The following is an 18,990-nucleotide window of genomic DNA, read 5'->3' on the forward strand; positions in this document are numbered from 1 at the left end:
CTTTGCTTTTCAATAGAATTTTATATGAATTTAAAGAACTGAAAGCGTGAACGGCTTGCGACAAAATGGCCGAGAAATCGGATTCATGCAGTCAGGAAGTTTTAACCGCAAGTTTTTGGTGAAGAATAAAAAGGCCAATGAAAATGGTGCAAGTACCCAGAGATTAATAACTAGTCCGTGCGGCATGTTTAAAGCTTCAAATACAGGTGGCGTTAAAGATAGTGACCAGTACACACATCAACGTTTGAATAAAAAAAAAATTTATGTATCATTAAAATAAAAGAAAATATTGATGGCAAGCACCATATTACAAGGTAAACATAAGTAAATGGTTTTTATAGGGGATAAAATAAAACACAGAAAATATTGAAAAAAACAGAAGTTTGGGAAAAATATTTTTGAAAAAATATTTTTGAAATTGAAAAAAATATTTTTAAAAACCCACGCCTTTGAAAAAGTGTTAGTGTTTTAAAAAATCCACTTCTGATATTGGACATTCGAAAAAATATTTTCTTTTAATTATAAAAAAATATTTATTTTTTTGAAAATTATTCTATTGCATTTTGTTTGTGTGTGCGTAACTCAAGACATTTAAATAAAAAAATACTCGTTGTTTCCTAATCGAAATCAATGTGATTTTCCAAATCGGCAAACATTTTATCCTTAATACGTGGTTTGGGATCTTCCTTAATTTCCGTGGGCACTGCACCAGCTTGTCCCAACATAAATTCCAATTCATCTTGTGTCAGTTTGTCACCTCTCAACTCCAATGGGCCAACATATTGTTTTCTCAGCTGTCCCTCAAAGTAAACAAACACCGTGGGGCAATTCTTTTCGGGGAAATTGGGTATACATGTGGTGGCAACAGAACGCAGGAATTTCGTTTGAGGATAACGTGCAGCCAATGCTTGCATATGATGATGAATGAGCGAACACAGTGGTACACCATTAGCATAGAGATGCAATACCACCCAAATACCCTCACCCGCCTTGGTCACCTCATCGACATAATCACAGCCAGCTATCTCACGTACTGTACCAAATTTAGCCTTTTCGGCGAATGCTCTCATTTCGGCCATACGTTGTTGACGATACCGTTCGAGGACTTCTTCATCTTCGGAATCTTCCAGTTCATCTAATTCGTCGAGGTTCATGTCTTCCACATTTTTACGACCATCAGCAAGGTCGGTACGTTTTTTTATGGTTTCATCGATCATGGCTTGAATTTGGTCCTCGGTAATTTCGGCCTCCTTGGGTTTTTGGGGTATAATGCCTTTAGCACGCAAGACATCATTCCATTCAGTATCTTCATCGTAATTGGGTTCCTAGAAAATATGATACAAATATTTAGAATACATACATATTGTGAAAGCATTGCACATTGCTTTTTTGTTTATTTTTAGTTCTTTTTATAGTCATTGTTGTTGTTGTTTATTGCTCAACAGTGGTATTCATTCCATATATGGACAATTAGAACCATCATATCTCATTTGTTTACAGCTGTTGTTTGTTTTCGGAAAATCTCACATAAACTTACCATTTTTATTGTATTTGTTTATGAATTAATTGAAAAAATACTTTAAATTTTAATATCTATATAGATATTTAAGAATATTTATGAATTATTGTCTGTGGGAGGTGACTAATCCTCCCCACTATGAAAAGAAATGCCAACCGCAAAGTTAGTTGGCAACGTATACGTAACGGTGACGTACGTAGTGTGTAGTAATTAATGAAAATATGCAAATATGAAGAATAGAATCAAAGAAATGAATTATTATCATCGTTAAAAATTGTCGTGAAAGATCTTGCTTTTCTTTTTTCGGATGTATATATGCTTGCTATGAATATCAGGAAGTAATACAACTGTAGCAGGGGGATTTTTAGCCTGTATACCGCCCTCTAAGAATAAAAAATGCCGTGTAAACCTGTTTGTGTTTTAATAAAATTTGTAAATAACTTCCAGCAAATGGACCACCGTGGGACATATCGCCGTATTGACGTTTTTCTCCACTGACATTACAGACTCGTGGGACATCGGCTGCCAAGGCTTAAACGGCATATACATTAGAACTATTTACCGGGTTAATCTACTTTATGAGGATTTATTTGACATATGTGCAAAGGAATTGACAATTGAAACCCACTAGGTTAAGGAAATCCGGTTAAATGAAAACGTACTATTAGTTCTTGAGTTTAACTATAATATAAATCTCAGTAGCAAATTTTCAAAGAAAGCATCCTCTGGTGTCAGCTCTTTAGCTTCATTTTGTCTGCTTTTTTAAGACATTATGAAAAATGAAATAACAGAAATCAATAACGTCTATGGTAACGCCTTGACGCTTTGGGGTTTAGTTAATTGCGATTGGCAACGCAGTCTGGCAAACAATATACACCACAACTAAAAGCGCTCCAAAATTGTATTTTTATTAATTTTAACCGAATAAATCAAAAAGCGAAATTGCGGGGGCTTGCAAAGCTGAGCTAATTGGTGTTATTGTGATATTTTAAGAAATTAATCCTTAGTAATAGTCATAATGCAATAATAAGGTGATGTATCAAAACAAAATCCTTTTTTTCTGGACCATTTGTCAAATTTATTCTTATGATATTTCACATGGATGGCAACTTGACACATCGAATTCAAGTAGAAATCAATAGGAGGTGTGTCTGGTTACTTTCCCTGCAGGAATTGTCCAGTAACTTCTTTCTGAGAGAGTAAGGTAGTTTTATTCTCTTTTGCAAGAAAAATGCGAAAAGTAAACAGACGGCATCCCTGCAGAAGCTTGCAACTAATCAGCTGATTTGTCAAAACAAACCAATTTGTCCGCCATTATAAAGAATTAAAAGAAAGAAAACACAACCAGTTTAACAAGTTTTTGAAATAAAAAGGAAATAAAATAAAAAAATGAGCAATAAAAGAAAGATAGATTTGATGTGTTCCCCAGAAAAAAAAAGCACAAAAATAAATAAACAAACAATAGAAAACATCTGATTGAATGTCGATGTATGAGAAGAAGAAGAGTTGCAAGAGATTGCAAGAAGAAATTTTTCCAGCAAGAATTTGCAAACTCTCACTGAAAGAACTGTCAAAATTTCTCTCTCCAACCGCTCTCTTTTGCAGAACTTTTGGGTTAACAGACGACTTCCAGTAACAATTTGTAACAATTGTTACAAACTTTAGGGTAACCAGACACACCTAGGTTGACCACATTGTGGGTAGGGAATCATTTTTTTGCATTTTTTGTATATTTTTTTAAAAAATAATTTTGGGAGTCATTAAATATCCGTGGATTATTTTAAATTATATTTATACCCTTCACCACACTGTGGTACAGGGTATTATGTCTTTGTGTATTTGTTTGTAACAGGCAAAATGAAACGAGATAGACACATGGTTCCTTTTGAGAATATGCATAGAATCCCTTTCTGAGTCGATTTACCGTCTGTCCGTCCATGAGCCGTCTGTCGCATTTATGATCCTATTTGGATGAAATTTGGCATAGGTCACTTATTTGGCCCAAGGACGAACCCTATTGAAATTGGGAAAAATCGGTTCAGATTTAGATATAGCTTCCATATATATTTTCGTCCGATTTAATGTATATGGAGCACCAAAGTCCCTATATATCTTTCGATTTGCACGAAATTTGGCACAGTGTAATGAATTAGGTATAGTGTGATGTGTGTTAAGTTTCGTAAAAATCGGTTCAGATTTAGATATAGCTCCCACATATATTTTCGTCCTATTAAATGTAAATGGTGCACCAAAGTCGCTATATATCTTTCGGTTTGCACGAAATTTGACACAGCGGAATGAATTAGGTCTAGAATGATGTGTGAGTTAAGTTTCCTGAAATCGATTCAGATTTAGATATAGCTTCTATGTCTGACCAAATGAAAAATTTAGTATCGACTGCAGAATGACATGTTTATGGATCCTTACTTAATTTTTTTGGATACACTAGAAACGAGAGTGAAATTTAAGAATTTGAAGATTTTTATTTAGTATAGGTTTTTAAAACCCACTTGGATGCTTTTAATTGACAGATTATTAAAGGCTCTCTGCGTTTAATTCGTTGTACAGTGTTGCCAACCATTTGAAATATATGGAAAAATTTGGCACATAATCGATACCTTATTATTGCATCATGAGTAGGGGAGACTGGGGCACCTTCGGCATCGGGGCACCTTCGGCAATCGCGTTTTCGATATGAAGCTCTCACCGTACATCACTAGTTTCGATACATAGGTATCGAATATCGAAATAAATAACTGACACAAAGTTTGAAATTTCTAGCTAATAAACTTATTTGGATACATCGGTTTTTATATTTTTATAGATGTTTCTGTAATATTTCAATTCCATTTCGTAAGTATTTCGCGTATAAAACTTTTTAAATGTTTAAGACAATATTATTAAAAAGTGGTTAACTACGATGTGTATTATTATGGAAATATTTAAAAATATAATGTTTTTACAAAACTGATCGAAAAAAATGAAAAAACTATAAAAAGGACATTCGGGGTACATTCGGCATTTTAAAGTGGGGCACATTCGGCCATATACAGATTGTGCAATATTATTTCCTTAAAATATTTTTGAGTTTGTCTTTAAAACTAATCCTTTAATATGGCTCGAAATTGCATATATAAGATCAAACGTGCTTGTACTGACGAAAATGCGATAGAAAACCCTTATTTCTGATGGTGTGTGCGAGCTTGAGATGTAAAAGTCCGCCGTTAGAAAATAAAGCTCTATAATTCAAACATTGTGTGGCGTATTAAAACCAAATAGAGCCTTTAGAAGATCAGAATTTCAACCAGACTGATAGCGATGACAATTACCCGGCTATGTCTATGTTGCCGAATGTGCCCCATCAAATGCCGAAGCTACCCCGGGTTGGGGCACATTCGGCGAATTTGACTTTTTTTACAAAACTGTAAAATTTTTTAACTAATACTATTTTTTTATATCTTTTTGGTACTATTTTTTATCATTAAGTGTTTGAGGACAATAATAAGCCATAAATTTGTTAAATATGTTGAATAAGTACTGAGATATAGAGCTCTAAAAAAAAAGTGCCGAAGGTGCCCCAGTCTCCCCTACTGCCATTGCACAATAAATAGGTAGCCCAAGTGCGTAATTTCTGCATGGATTCCATGTGAAATGTTGCCAACCATGTGAAATATTATATGGAAAAATTTGACACAGATGGTCAAGACAAAAACAAAGGTTGTTGAGATATATCACCTTATTGCAAACTATGTAAATTGCATAGTTTCTACTTGAATTCGACGTGTTGCCAACCATGCGAAATATTACTAGATAAAATTTGACAGATAATCGAAAAAACAGTTGTTTTGCTTAGATACATACACTCATTATTGCATCATGGTCCCAACTTGGGTTTTTTTTTTAAATTAGTTCTCAAGTCCCAGCTTTTATATTTTATAAATAAATTCTCAAGGACCAACTAACGGAATGGTGACACTTATTGTACTTTTTTTTCTAAAGTAAATTCAAAGAACATTTATTTACATAAAAATACAATATTGAATAATGTAATTATTTTTTTTTTTAATTCAAATCATACAACCACATAAACTAAAACTATATAAAGAAAGAGAGCTTGAAAATTGGTTCCACATTTGTTCCCATTTTTTGTTATTGAAGAAATTATAGAAAAAAATAATCTCTAATGTTTACTTTTGGCATATAGAATATCATTCTGTGATTCGGATTCCTCTTCATGTCAGGAAACTTCCCACACTGTCGATTCCATGGAACGTCGTGGTCGTGAGGCCACCTCTACATGGGCATCCAAACCATCACTGAGTCGGGAAAAACGACGAGCCCAACTGCGACGTGATGCAAATGGACCACTACCTCCGCCGCCGACTCCTCCACTTTCCGTGGTGGGGAATTGTAGGCTGGCATTACTGTGACGACTGCCAGCATCACGAAATACACTCATCAGATCCTGGCTATCCACTTGGGCTCGTTTCATGCCATGTTGATATTTCGCCTCCTTGGCCAGCAGTTGTTCTCGCTGCATTTGGGTCTTAACTTCGGCTGGGATATCGGGTATAATGAACTGCATAACGCCCGTGATGACGAAGACCACGTGCTTCAGGAAATATAAATAAATGAGAAATTTTCTTTGGAGGGAGATTAAAAAATATGACCTTACCTCAAACACCACCACAAATGCCAAGCGAGCCGCAAAAACATGCCAATAGTGAGGACTCAGGCCATAGGGTTCGTAATCTTCAGGACCATTTCTATATAAAAAAAATCATTTTAATTTTTTTTTCATAAACAAAATCTAATCCCTCCCTCCCATTGCTTACCTATAACCCCTGTAATAACATGTATCCGGATCTTTTTCCGTTTTGGCACCCCATTCCTCTTTATAATCCGATGTATTGAACACCGACAGCGAATGTTCGATATAACCCACCAGGGTATTCGATTCGGAGTAGACGAATTTATAGACCATACGTGGTATAAAATCACTGGTATAGGCAATGACAAAGGCATTTGAAACCACCGCGGTATAGGTTATAATCCGCAATATGCCATACCAGGCACCAATATCTTCAACACGTTCGGCTAGCGGTCGTCTGGCCTGAGTTACCATTTTATAGGCATCCAAACGTATCTCGGCAACATTATTGAGCAAAGCGAAAAGGGGAGCCAAAGGGAAGGCTGCCACAAATAGGGTTACAAAGCCATATTGGAGAACTGTAAAGAGAAGGCAAATTAAGGGAATTTAAATGGAATGTTTTTCAGTGAGGATAGGTTTTCAAGTGAGAGGAAAATAACGTTAATTAAATGGGACGTTTTTAGTTGAGGTTAGGATATCAAATGAGAGAGAAATGATGGAATTGAAGTGGAACGTTTTTCGATGAGGATAGGTTTTCAAGCCAAATGGAACGATTTAAATTTAGGGTAGATTAAAAATGGGTAACAAAGCCATATTGGAGAAGAAGAGGAATATTTTTAGGGATTTAAAATGGAACATTTACGTTGAGGGCAGGTTTTCAACTGAGAGGGAAAATAACGGAGTTCAAATGGATCGTTTTTAGTTCAGGTTAGGTTATCAAATGAAAGAAATGATGGAATTAAAATGGAACGTTTTTAGTTGATGGAAGGTTGGAACGCTTTTATTTGAGGGTAGATTAAAAGCGTTCGGTGTGAATTTTCTAAATATGGGTGGATTTTTTAAAAATAAGTTTTAAGGTCCCAGCCTAGGCTACGATTTTTAAGGACCCTAACCCAGGCGTTGAGTTTTTAAGGTCCCAAACTTGGCGTGGATTTTTTAAAAATATTTGTTCAAGCTTTAGAATTTTTTCTAATTGGGCGCCACTTACTCATTTCCAAATATTCATCGAACAGCGCCAACCTTCCCGGATCCTGCATATGATAATCCTGTTCCCAGGCCATGTGCAAATGACTCTCATCCTTGGTGGCCTGTTTATGCTTGCGTTGACGCCACCAATTATAGAATTTCGGAAATAGATATTCCATAAAATTATTCCAGCATTGTTTGCCAACCATAATAATTGCCAACTGAATACACAATTCCGAAAGACACCCTGCCGGATCGCATATATCATTTTTCAAACGAAAGAAGTCACTACGGCGGGCCTGATCATCCCCAGGATAGTCAAAAAACCTGCCCTTAAAGAACGCGATGTAAATCAGCGACGAATAGAAGTTCATAAACTCAAAAAAGAATATTTTGAACGTATACGAATCTTCGTATTCCGTATGGGTACGGGGATTTTCCAAATTCGTCAGACGTATGGCCAGTCGGTGGTAGATCTGAAAGGAGATTTTTTTGTAAATAATCTATAAAAAATTCTATATAAAATCCCTACCCTTGTCAATATCATAATGACCACCAAGTTAATGAGGGCCGCCGTTATTGTGGTAAATAATTTGGCATGTTCATTCACGAAAAATCCCCCACCGCCATAGATCACAGTCACCATGGATATGCGATAGATAATGGTTCCCAAAACGGCTGACAAAACTATTACAATCTGCAAAAAGTGATGGGGTTGGTAAATCAAAGAAGGACCAATTTCTGAGTTGCCAACTCACCATAAAGAATACCGCACTCCCAGTAATAACAAAACGTATCGTTCGACTCCACGTTGACATATATGGTTCTTTTTCTCTGGTCACGGGATTTATACGAAAATTCGTAGCATTCGTTTCAAATTCCGGGCGATTTTCCTCATCCGATTCGACGCTATTCAAATCCCATTCCCAAACAATTACCGATTGTTTTCGTTTCCACAGTTCCAGAAAGGTTGTAGCTAAAAGTTTAAGGTTACCAATCAGGTGTTGCCAATCACTGTCTTCTACATACTCACCCCAAAATGACATGAAAATCGCAAAGAATACCGTTGACGGATTATCGAACAAATAAGTAATCCTCGAAAACAAACATGACTGAGACAACCTCTGATAGCTACAAGCCTTATCACATAGCGGACAGAGTGTAATATTACCCGGTCCCAAATCATTGCAAATCTCCTTACTCGGTGTATTATCTTCTGACTCCAGCGTTGCCAACCCATAAATAAAACATAGGGTACCCACAATCGATGGATATACCAACATTTCCGTATAGAAACCTAGCCAACAAAAGTACAGGGCAATTTTGTCGCCAAAATATTTCCGCACCAAACAAAGTGGTTGCTTTTTATACCATTGTGAGGGATGGGCCCAGGTTTGATAGAGTATTCGACGATCCAAGGAGACGCCACTCGAATGCGGACGATCATAACGTCCTTCGTGCAGGGGGAAACAAGCTAAATAAGTTTTATCATTGAGCAAACGACGTATTCCGCAACGATCACTGTCATCGAAGGGAGTGCGCAGCAGAACCTGCATAACCATCAGGGAACGTTGGGCGCTGGTGAACGAGGTGGCACGATCTTTCACTATGAATCTGTAGGGAAGAAGGATTGTTAATTTTGGAGGATAATTTTCTGTGTGTGTGTGTTTGACTTACTGTTCTTCGGGATTCCCATTAGCTGTGGCAGCCTTGAAGGTCGTCTCTCCCTCCAGCACACTTTTATCCAGCTGAATTCGTTGCGTAAGCTTTTGCCAGACATCTTTCCAATAGATTATGTTGCGGGATACAATGTTCTCTTCGTCCTGACAAGAAAGAGGAAATAAAATAATAATAATAATGGAAGCTGATCAAGAGAATGAAAAAGGACTTCAGGAGAAAATGGACTTCTGGAAAGGACTTCACAGAAAAAACTGGTCTTGTGGTCGGGTTGCGGAGCCGTTTGAAGGAAAGATTGGCAAATGTGCATTGGAAATCATATAACCGAGAAGCTAATGAAGACAATTGCCAATGGTTCAGGTTGGAAGAAGAAATCGGCAGGCAAAGGTGGAGTTTGCGCATATACTGACATAAGCCGTGCACGCTCTCCTAGGTGAGGAGACCTTTAATAGCTTCACAATATAGAATCACGTTTAAAGGTCTTCCCAAAAATCTTCTGAATGCCCTCCAAACACCGAAAGCCCTTTGCTAGTCCTCCTTAAATATAATTTTCAATATTTTCGATTCTCCCCTATTCCACTTACCCATGGTGACTTAACCGAAATCGTTATGAATCTCTTGACGGGCAACTTCAAATTCATAACCTCCGCCAGGCGGGTCTCCAAACGCCAGGGTAAATGTATTTTCAAAAAATAGGTACATTCATTAAACGATTGCGTCTTATCCTCCAGTTCGACTTCGAGACCTTCTTTAATTAGATTTTCCATAAAGTTTTTACGATGATCCCGTTTACGTGATTCTGCTTCGGTCATGACGCCTAAATCCTCCTCTTCCCATGCTAAGACCATATCGATTTTACGACGACCATCACGAAACATTAGCGATTCGGAATCTAAACCTTCACGATCCTGTTTGCTGACACGTCGTGATTGGGTTTCTTCCATGGAGTTACGTTTACTTTCCTTGCGGCTGTTGTTGAAGAAGCTGCCATTCAAACTCGACTCCATGGAGGATTGTTTGGAGTTATTGGTGTTGTTGTTGTTGTTGGTCAGTGACTTTTCATAGGGCACCAATTGTTTGTAGGCAAACGGATCGTCCATTATTGTGTTGGGGGTGGGAGTGTTTGTTTTGATGACGGCCTTCTCCAAATCATCCTGCCGTGGAGTTTTGGAGTCACTGCCTCCATTGGTAATGGGTGTTTTTTGTTCCTCTGGTTCGGGTGTGGGTGGTGCCGATAGATGTAGACCCAGCGAACGATGCATTGCGGTACCGGGTAAATTCTCCAAATTATCAATTTTCGGTCCAAAGGCCTGAGTTGGACTGGGTTCCGCCGAATCATATTCCAAGTGGGTCGGCAAGGGTATGGCCATGCTGTGAGTTTTGAAATAATTTGGGCGCCATTTTTCATTGTAATGATTGTTGCTGTTACTGTTGCAGCCGGGTAGGCTATTGCGGTGGGTATTTGTGTTGGTGTGGTTGTTGTTGTTGCTGTTGTTATTATTAAAATAGGAAATGGGTAATACTGACATTTCCGTTTCCGGTGATTGTTGTTGTTGCAGTTGCTGAGCATAAAGATTTGTTGGTGTGTGCCTATCACTGTGGCTATCGCTGTCGTTATTAATCAGCAACGAATAGATATTTTCCGATGAACTCTGTTCGGGATGATGGGCACTGTGGGACGTCTGAAAGGGCGAGGGATCGAAGAGGCCTAAATCCTGAAAGGAGAACAACAACAAAAATTGGTATTAAAAATCGAATACCAAATGGCGCCCAACGTGACATTATCCATTTAAAGAAAATATGCAGAGGGAAAAGTTCTCAGAATTTTTGTCTATAAAAATCGGCAGGACCTCAAGTCCGAATTTTTTCCTATAGAAAAAAAGTCGCCAGACCGCAGGTCCATGTTTTTTCTATAGACAAAAATTCGGTCCATGTTTTTTTCTATAGAAAAAAATTTGTCAGACAGCAGGTCCAAGTTTTTTCTATAGAAAAAAATCTGACCGCAGATCCAAGTTTTTTCTATAGAAAAAAATTCGTCGGACCACAGGTCCATGTTTTTTCTATAGAAAAAATTCGTCGGATCCCAGGTCGAAAAAAATTCGTCGGACCCCAGGTCCATGTTTTTTTTCTATAGAAAAAAATTCGCCAGACCGCAGGTCCAAGTTTTTTTCTATAGAAAAAAATTCGCCAGACCGCAGGTCCAAGTTTTTTTCTATAGAAAAAAATTCGCCAGACCCTCCGGGTCCAAGTTTTTTTCTATAGAAAAAAATTCGCCAGACCGCAGGTCCAAGTTTTTTTCTATAGAAAAAAATTCGCCAGACCGCAGGTCCAAGTTTTTTTCTATAGAAAAAAATTCGCCAGACCGCAGGTCCAAGTTTTTTTCTATAGAAAAAAATTCGTCGGACCACAGGTCCATGTTTTTTTTTCTATAGAATAAAATTCGTCGGACCACAGGTCCATGTTTTTTTTCTATAGAATAAAATTCGTCGGACCACAGGTCCATGTTTTTTTTTCTATAGAAAAAAAATTCGTCGGACCACAGGTCCATGTTTTTTTTCTATAGAAAAAAAATTCGTCGGACCACAGGTCCATGTTTTTTTTTCTATAGAAAAAAAATTCGTCGGACCACAGGTCCAAGTTTTTTTTACAGAAAAAAATGTTCCTATGGAAATAATCTTCCTCAGGACCTGAAGATTTTTTGTCCTATAGAAAAAAGTCTTCCTCAGGACTTGAGGAATTTTTTTCTATAGAAAAAAGTCATCCCCAGGACCTGAGGATTTTTTCTATAGAAAAGAGTCTTCTTCAGGACCTGAGGAATTTTTTTCTATAGAAAAAAGTCTTCTTCAGGACCTGAGGAATTTTTTTCTATAGAAAAAAGTCTTCTTCAGGACCAGAGGATTTTTTCTATAGAAAAAAGTCTTCCTCAGGGGCCTGAGCAAATTTTTTCTATAGAAAAAAGTTTTCCTCAGGAGGCCCGAGGAATTTTTTTCTATAGAAAAAAGTCTTCCTCAGGAGGCCCGAGGAATTTTTTTCTATAGAAAAAAGTCTTCCTCAGGAGGCCTGAGGAATTTTTTTCTATAGAAAAAGGGTTTCCTAAGGACCTGAGGAATTTTTTCTATAGAAAAAAGTCTTCCTCAGGACCTGAGGCATTTTTTTCTATAAAAAAAGTCTTCCTCAGGACCTGAGGATGAATTTTTTCTATAGAAAAAAGTCTTCCTCAGGACCTGAGGATGATTTTTTTCTATAGAAAAAAGTCTTCCTCAGGACCTGAGGATTTTTTTCTATAGAAAAAAGTCTTCCTCATGACCTGAGGATTTTTTTTTCTATAGAAAAAAGTCTTCCTCAGGGCATGAGAAATTTTTTTCTATAGAAAAAAGTCATTCTCAGTAACTGTGGAATTTTTTCTATAGAAAAAAGTCATTCTCAGTAACTGTGGATTTTTTTCTATAGAAAAAAGTCATCCTCAGGGGTCTTGAGGAGTTTTTTTTTCTATAGAAAAAAGTCATCCTCAGTAGCTGAGGATTTTTTTTTATAGAAAAAAGTCATCCTCAGTAGCTGAGGATTTTTTCTATAGAAAAAAGTCTTCCGCAGAAGCTGAGGAATTTTTTTCTATAGAAAAAAAATTATATTCAGGTTCTGAGGATATGAGGAAAAAAGCCATCCTCAGGTCATCTTCAGGACCTGATGGTGAATTTTTTCTATAGAAAATTGAGGAAAATCCTTCCTTAGGTCCTCTAATTTTTAACTTACCGCTCCCGTAAACAATCGTCCCGCCACAATACCACTATCCTGACTTAGCCTTCGTGCGTATAGGGTTTTATTTGAACTATCATCACGAGCGGCCATACGTTCACTTTTGGCTGGACTTGAGACAATCTGGCGTTTGCCCAGCGTCGAACGTAGTGGGGCATTTCGCAGGGCTGGTACCGAAAGGAAACCTGCAGAAAAAATACAACAAAAATTATTTATTTATAACAATTTATTTTATTTTTGCATTAAAAATAAATAAACAAATTATAAATTCAGACCAACCGACCACCCATCTAGACCGATTGGCGACTGGCGGGTTGTGACTTACGCGGAAATTGTTGCGTGGCCGTGGAGAATAGCCGGCTGTGACGTGCACTATTGCCACTTTTACACTCCTCCTCGTCGTCGGGATCACGAACTATTAGGTCTTCATGTGAATTCGATTCGGTAATGGGTGCTGTACTGGTATCCTCTTCGAGGCTATCTATGCGAATTGCATAGGGCGGGTGGTGTTGCGACTGCTGCTGGTGGCTCTGCGTGTTATTCGACGATGACGAAGTACGGCTGCTGCTTCCATTACGTTTAAGTGCATTATTTTGTTCATTCATGTTCTTGGGGGAGAGTCAAATATTTTTTGTCAAGGCCATAGATTTGGAACTTGCGTTCTCCACTATTTTTTTTTTTTTTTGGTTTTAAAAATAGTTTGAATTGATTTCCTTTTTTTAAATAAAAATTATGTCCGCTCCTAATTTACATGATTTGTTACTTAATGTTTTTTGTTGTAGTTGTTGTTGTTTTTTATATTTTCCTAGTGTTCTTTATTGTTGTTGTAGCTTTCTAATACTGCCCTGGAAAAGTTATTTTTCTTTGCTTTTAATTTGTTTTGATTTTTTTCTCGAATCCCGACCACCAGCTGTTTCCATTTACACGCTGAATATTTTATGGTGGAGAGAGGTTTTGAATAATTTATTTGAATTCAACATTGTATTTTATTATATTGCATACCTAATAATAATTTTAAGGGGAGGGAGAATTTATAAAAAAATCGATACATTTTTTCCTCAAGAAATAAAATTCCACAGTTGCAATGAGGTCATGCGATTTTTTTGTCCTAAAGAAAAAATTGGAAATAAAGTCTAGCGATTTTTTTACTATATAAAAAATGGGTCTGGCGATTATTTTTCTATAGAAAAAATTTGAACCTGTGGTCCGACGAATTTTTTTCTATAGAAAAAAACTAGGGACCTGTGGTTCGACGCATTTTTTCTACAGAAAAAAACTAGGGACCTGTGGTCTGACGAATTTTTTTCTATAGAAAAAAAACTAGGGAGCTGTGATCCGACGAATTTTTTTCTATAGAATAAAACTAGGGACCTGTGTTCTGACGAATTTTTTCTATAGATAGAACAAAACTAGGGATCTGTGGTCCGACGCATTTTTTTCTATAGAAAAAAAAACTAGGGAGCTGTGATCCGACGAATTTTTTTCTATAGAAAAAAAACTAGGGACCTGTGGTCCGACGCATTTTTTTTCTATAGAAAAAAAAACTAAGGACCCGTGGTCCGACGCATTTTTTTCTATAGAAAAAAAACTAGGGACCTGTGGTCCAACGCATTTTTTCTATAGAAAAAAAACTAGGGACCTGTGGTCCGACGCATTTTTTTCTATAGAAAAAAATAGGGACCTGTGGTCCGCCGATTTTTTTCTATAGAAAAAAATAGAGACCTGTGGTCCGACGCATTTTTTTCTATAGAAAAAATTTGGACCTGTCCGATGATTTTTTTTCTGTGGTCCGATTTGTTTCTCAGAAAAATCCTCATTTGGTCTTCATGAGGTCTTGTCCTCTAAAGGATGATGTTATCCTCAGCTTCATCAGACCTCTGAAGGGTTTGAAGATGTATGAGCCTTCTGTCGATTCGTCAGACATACTTCTGTCTTTAGTAGAAAATTCTCAGTCTCTTAAGAAAACAAAAAAAAAAACATATTTAGGCCCCTGTTAAAGGCTTGTCTTACCGAAAAAAACCTCAAGTCTCTTTGGATGATTTTTTGTGAAAAACAAAATTCCCCAGGCCTTTGATAAAATATTTTTCTTTAATAAAATAAATTATCAGACCCCTTAGGAAAACATGCTGTATGGGATTTGCACCTCAAATAATGGCATAAACCACTCAAATAGGTTCAAAACGAAGAAGCGTATGAGTGTTGTCGTTACCCATACGCATGGGGAACCTATAAGCTGAGAAAAAATCATTAGAACCACCTGAGGAAAATATTGTATAAAAATTGCGCGATTCAAACAGCTAAAATTTTTTTTATAAAAAAAAAATTGAAAGATCCTCCTGATGATGATAAAAAATCTTCGAAGAAAATAAAAAATTAAAAAAATTCATCACGACCCAGAGAATGGCTAAATGAAACCAGTAAGGAAAGTAGTAAAGTCGGACGGGGCCGACTATATGATACCCTTCACCACTATGGGTATATTAAACAGGACTATTAACATGAAATTGGATGAAATAAAATATGTGATATTTATCTAAATGTGAATCTACCTAGATCTATCCATTAACATGTCATTCGTATGTTACAATGGGACAAAAGTATGTAAATCGACTTCAAACAAATAAAAATAGGTCATCCGTTGGGGAATGTCTGTACTTCTATAAAACGCAACTACGTAATTCTAGGCTCAATTTTGTACGTTGTACAGAATTTGATGTCAATCTGACTAACATGAGGAGTTTTATGCCCAATTTACTTGAAATCGGGCGAAAATATATATGGAAGTTCTATCCAAATATTAAGCGATTTCACACAAACTTGTCACAGGTTAGGTTATACTAATTTCAGAACGTTTTGTTTCTATCACCTTATTGGTTCCTTGTCGCGTCAATTACTTAAAATCAATCTATAATAAAAGGGAGCTATATCTAAATCATTATCGTTATGCCAAATTTCGTGCAAATCGAAGGATATATAGAGACTTTGGTGCACCATTTACATGAAATCGGACGAAACTATATATGGGAGCTATATCTACATCTGGACCGATTTTCATGAAACTTGGCAGACATCATTCTAGGCCCAATTCAGTACGTTGTGCCAAATTTCGTGCAAATTGAAAGATATATAGGGACTCTGGGGCACCATTTACATGAAATCGGTCGAAACTATATATGGGAGCGATATCTAAATCTGGACCGATTTTCTTGAAACATGGCAGACATCATTCTAGGATCAATTCAGTACGTTATGCCAAATTTCGTGCCAATCGAATGATATATAGGGACTTTGGGGCACCATTTACATGAAATCGGACGAAACAATATATGTGAGCTATATCTAAATCTGGACCGATTTTCTCGAAACTTGGCAGACATCATTCTAGGCTCAAATTAAGTACGTTATACCTAATTTAGTGCAAATCGAAGGATATATAGAGACTTTGGTGCACCATTTACATGAAATCGGACGAAACTATATATGGGAGCTATATCTAAAACTGGCCCGATTTTCATGAAACTTGGCATACATCATTCTAGACCTAAATGATTAGGCTGTACCAAATTTCGTGCAAATCGAAAGATATATAGGGACCGTTTACATTAAATCGGTTAAATATATATATGGGAGCTATATCTAAATCTGAACCGATTTTTCCCAATTTCAATAGGGTTCGTCCTTGGGCCGAATAAGTGACTTGTGCCAAATTTCATCCAAATCGGATCATAAATGCGACCTGTACTTTGTTTACACTTTAACATCTACAGACGGACGGACAGACGGACGGACGGACATGGATAAATCGACTCAGAAAGTGATTCTATGCATATTCTCAAAAGGAACCATGGGTCTATCTCGATTCCTTTTGCCTGTTACAAACATATGCACAAAGACATAATACCCTGTACCACAGAGTGGTGAAGGGTATAAAAAGTCGCTACTCATACAGCAGTTTTAATGACCTTAAACCGCTTGAATAGGTTCAAAACGAAGAAGCGTATGAGTGTTGTCGTTACCCATACGCATGGGTAACCCATAAGCTAAGAATTTCACCGTAAACGTGGTAGGCTTTTATCTGTAAAATATTAAAAAAAATCCGTAGAACCATCTGAGTAAAATATGTATGTTTTTATAAAAAAAATCGAAAGATCCTCCTGATGAAGATAAAAAATTCTTGGAAGATTTTTTTTCTGTAAAGACAAAATTAAAAAAGTCCCCATAGAAGACATATTTATTTAAAAAATGAATGGGTAAAAATGAAAAAGGCCATCGGTGTGTATGCGTGCTGTCGGTACTCATACTCAACAGTTGATTTATTGGCCTTAAACCACTTGAATAGGTTCAAAACGAGGAAGCGTATACGTGTTGTCGTTACCCATAAGCATGGGTAACCCATAACCTGGGAATTTCTCCGAAGACGTGGTAGGCTTTAATCTGTAGGAAAAAATTTGTAGGAAATCTGTACGCCGGAGTAAGATTAAAAAAATCCTTAGAATCGCCTGAGGAAAAATCAGGAAACTCAAACAGCTAGAAGTTTTTTTATAACAAACAAAAATCGAAAGATCATCCTGATAAAGAATAAAAAAATCTTCGAAGATTTTTTTTTTCTAAAAATACAAAATGAAGACAATTTCCTACAGAAGACTTATCTGTTAAAAATAAAGTTCATCGGTGCGTATACATGCTGTCGCTACTCATACTCAATAGCAGATTTCGAAATAAGCAACAATATTCTATGAATACAAAATTCGAACCCCTCTGCTACTGAGGAAGACTTTATAATAAAAAGATTTTCGGAGCATCTGAAAACATTTTTTTCGCAATGGAAAACAAATCCTCTCTTACTTAGTTATGCATTTTTTTGTAAAGAACAAAATCCTGCGGGCCTTAATGATGAAGACTTCATGTTAAATATAAAAAACAAAAAAATTGACACTGGAGCGTATACGTGTTGACGTCACCCATACGACCAGTAGAACCTATAAACTAAATAAAAGGAAAGGAAAAATAAACAAAGTAACTGGAGAAGAATTTTCTAGCAAAAAATCGAACACTCTTAATATTTTCTTTCGGAAAATTTCCTCAGAACCACTGGTTTGGCCCCTGAGCAAACAAAATTTTTCGATAGAAAAAATTCATCCACAACATTTAAGAATATTCTCATTAGGTCTTTAGGACTTTTTCTGAAAGGAATAATTTACCATCGAATTTCAAGGACTAATTCTGAAATCATTAGTTTCAAATATTTTTCTAGAGAAATAAGCCCCCATCAGATCTTGAGAATCATGATCTAATTTTGGTGATGGATTTCAAATGGTGGATGGATGGAATGCAAATCTTGGCCTGTCATACTTAATGGCATGTTTACATGATTTTATCTAAATGGTCCACCATATGTCTTTTCTTCCGATTTTACGTAAATTGTGCACTAAAGACCCATTGCTTGGCCGATTGACACAACGTACTGAAATAAATATAAATTAATCTCGAGCAAGTTGCCTTAAAATCGGTTCAGATTTAGATATTGCATAGCTTTCATATAAAATTTCGACCTATTCATTTTAAAAACCAGTGAGCGGAGCAGTATAGTCGGACGGGGCCGACCATATGATACCCTACACAACCTCCACGAAAAACTAACTTTCTGTGGATCTATATTCTGAGCTTGGGCAATATTTCGCGATTTTTTAACCATCTGGACCAACTAGAGGCCGACAATTATTACTAATGTTCAGTACAACCCTTTTACTTGGCCAGATTCCCTTCCCTTGTGCTGTGATCTTATTCCCATTGGAGTCTATAGATCGACTCGAAAAAAACACAAAAAATGAAGTGTTCGGTCCACTTCATCCCAAAATTATTATCTGATCATCACCGAAAATTATAGGCGTTGTCCTTGACCACAACTGGAACCTCAAAAAACATTTCAAAGTGATCAGCGCTTATTCCTGCCCTGCTCTAGTGTGGTAATGGTTTATTAAAAAAATATCTAAATACGTAAGCACCTGTAAATATTTACGTGTAACTTCCACATTCGAGTACATACGACAATATAATTGGTATCAATTTAAAAGTCAACCACTCCTCTTGGATATACTATCAACTTCTCGGGTATAGGTCCTTCAGGGGTAAATCTATACGCTGTAGAATACAATTTTTGTCATTTTTCACACAAAAGTCAGGTTCCATTTGACCCGCTAGATAT

General features: G+C 36.7%; 2 protein-coding genes across 2 annotated transcripts; both read right to left on the reverse strand.

Moving 5' to 3' along the window:
• Positions 1-617: 617 nt before the first annotated feature.
• On the reverse strand, positions 618-1,553 carry LOC133325808 (viral IAP-associated factor homolog). The gene is made up of 2 exons (XM_061534528.1): positions 1,538-1,553; positions 618-1,325 (listed from the first exon to the last, which is right to left on the reverse strand). The coding sequence occupies exons 1-2, from the start codon at positions 1,538-1,540 to the stop codon at positions 618-620; spliced, it is 711 nt and encodes a 236-aa protein (XP_061390512.1). The 5' UTR covers positions 1,541-1,553.
• Positions 1,554-5,687: 4,134 nt separating this feature from the next.
• On the reverse strand, positions 5,688-13,390 carry LOC133325798 (anoctamin-5-like). Its single transcript, XM_061534518.1, has 12 exons — positions 13,111-13,390; positions 12,783-12,970; positions 9,617-10,747; positions 9,033-9,178; positions 8,389-8,969; positions 8,114-8,331; positions 7,888-8,052; positions 7,378-7,831; positions 6,355-6,748; positions 6,195-6,285; positions 5,951-6,131; positions 5,688-5,905 (listed from the first exon to the last, which is right to left on the reverse strand). Exons 1-12 carry the CDS (start codon positions 13,388-13,390, stop codon positions 5,757-5,759), a joined length of 3,978 nt encoding a protein of 1,325 aa, XP_061390502.1. The 3' UTR covers positions 5,688-5,756.
• Between the last annotated feature and the right edge of the window lie 5,600 nt (positions 13,391-18,990).

The sequence above is a fragment of the Musca vetustissima genome, unplaced genomic scaffold, assembly GCF_032173495.1.
Source record: "Musca vetustissima isolate MV318-11 ecotype Yass unplaced genomic scaffold, APGP_CSIRO_Mvet_v1 utg825, whole genome shotgun sequence".
In the NCBI taxonomy this organism is placed as follows: Eukaryota; Metazoa; Arthropoda; class Insecta; order Diptera; family Muscidae; genus Musca; species Musca vetustissima.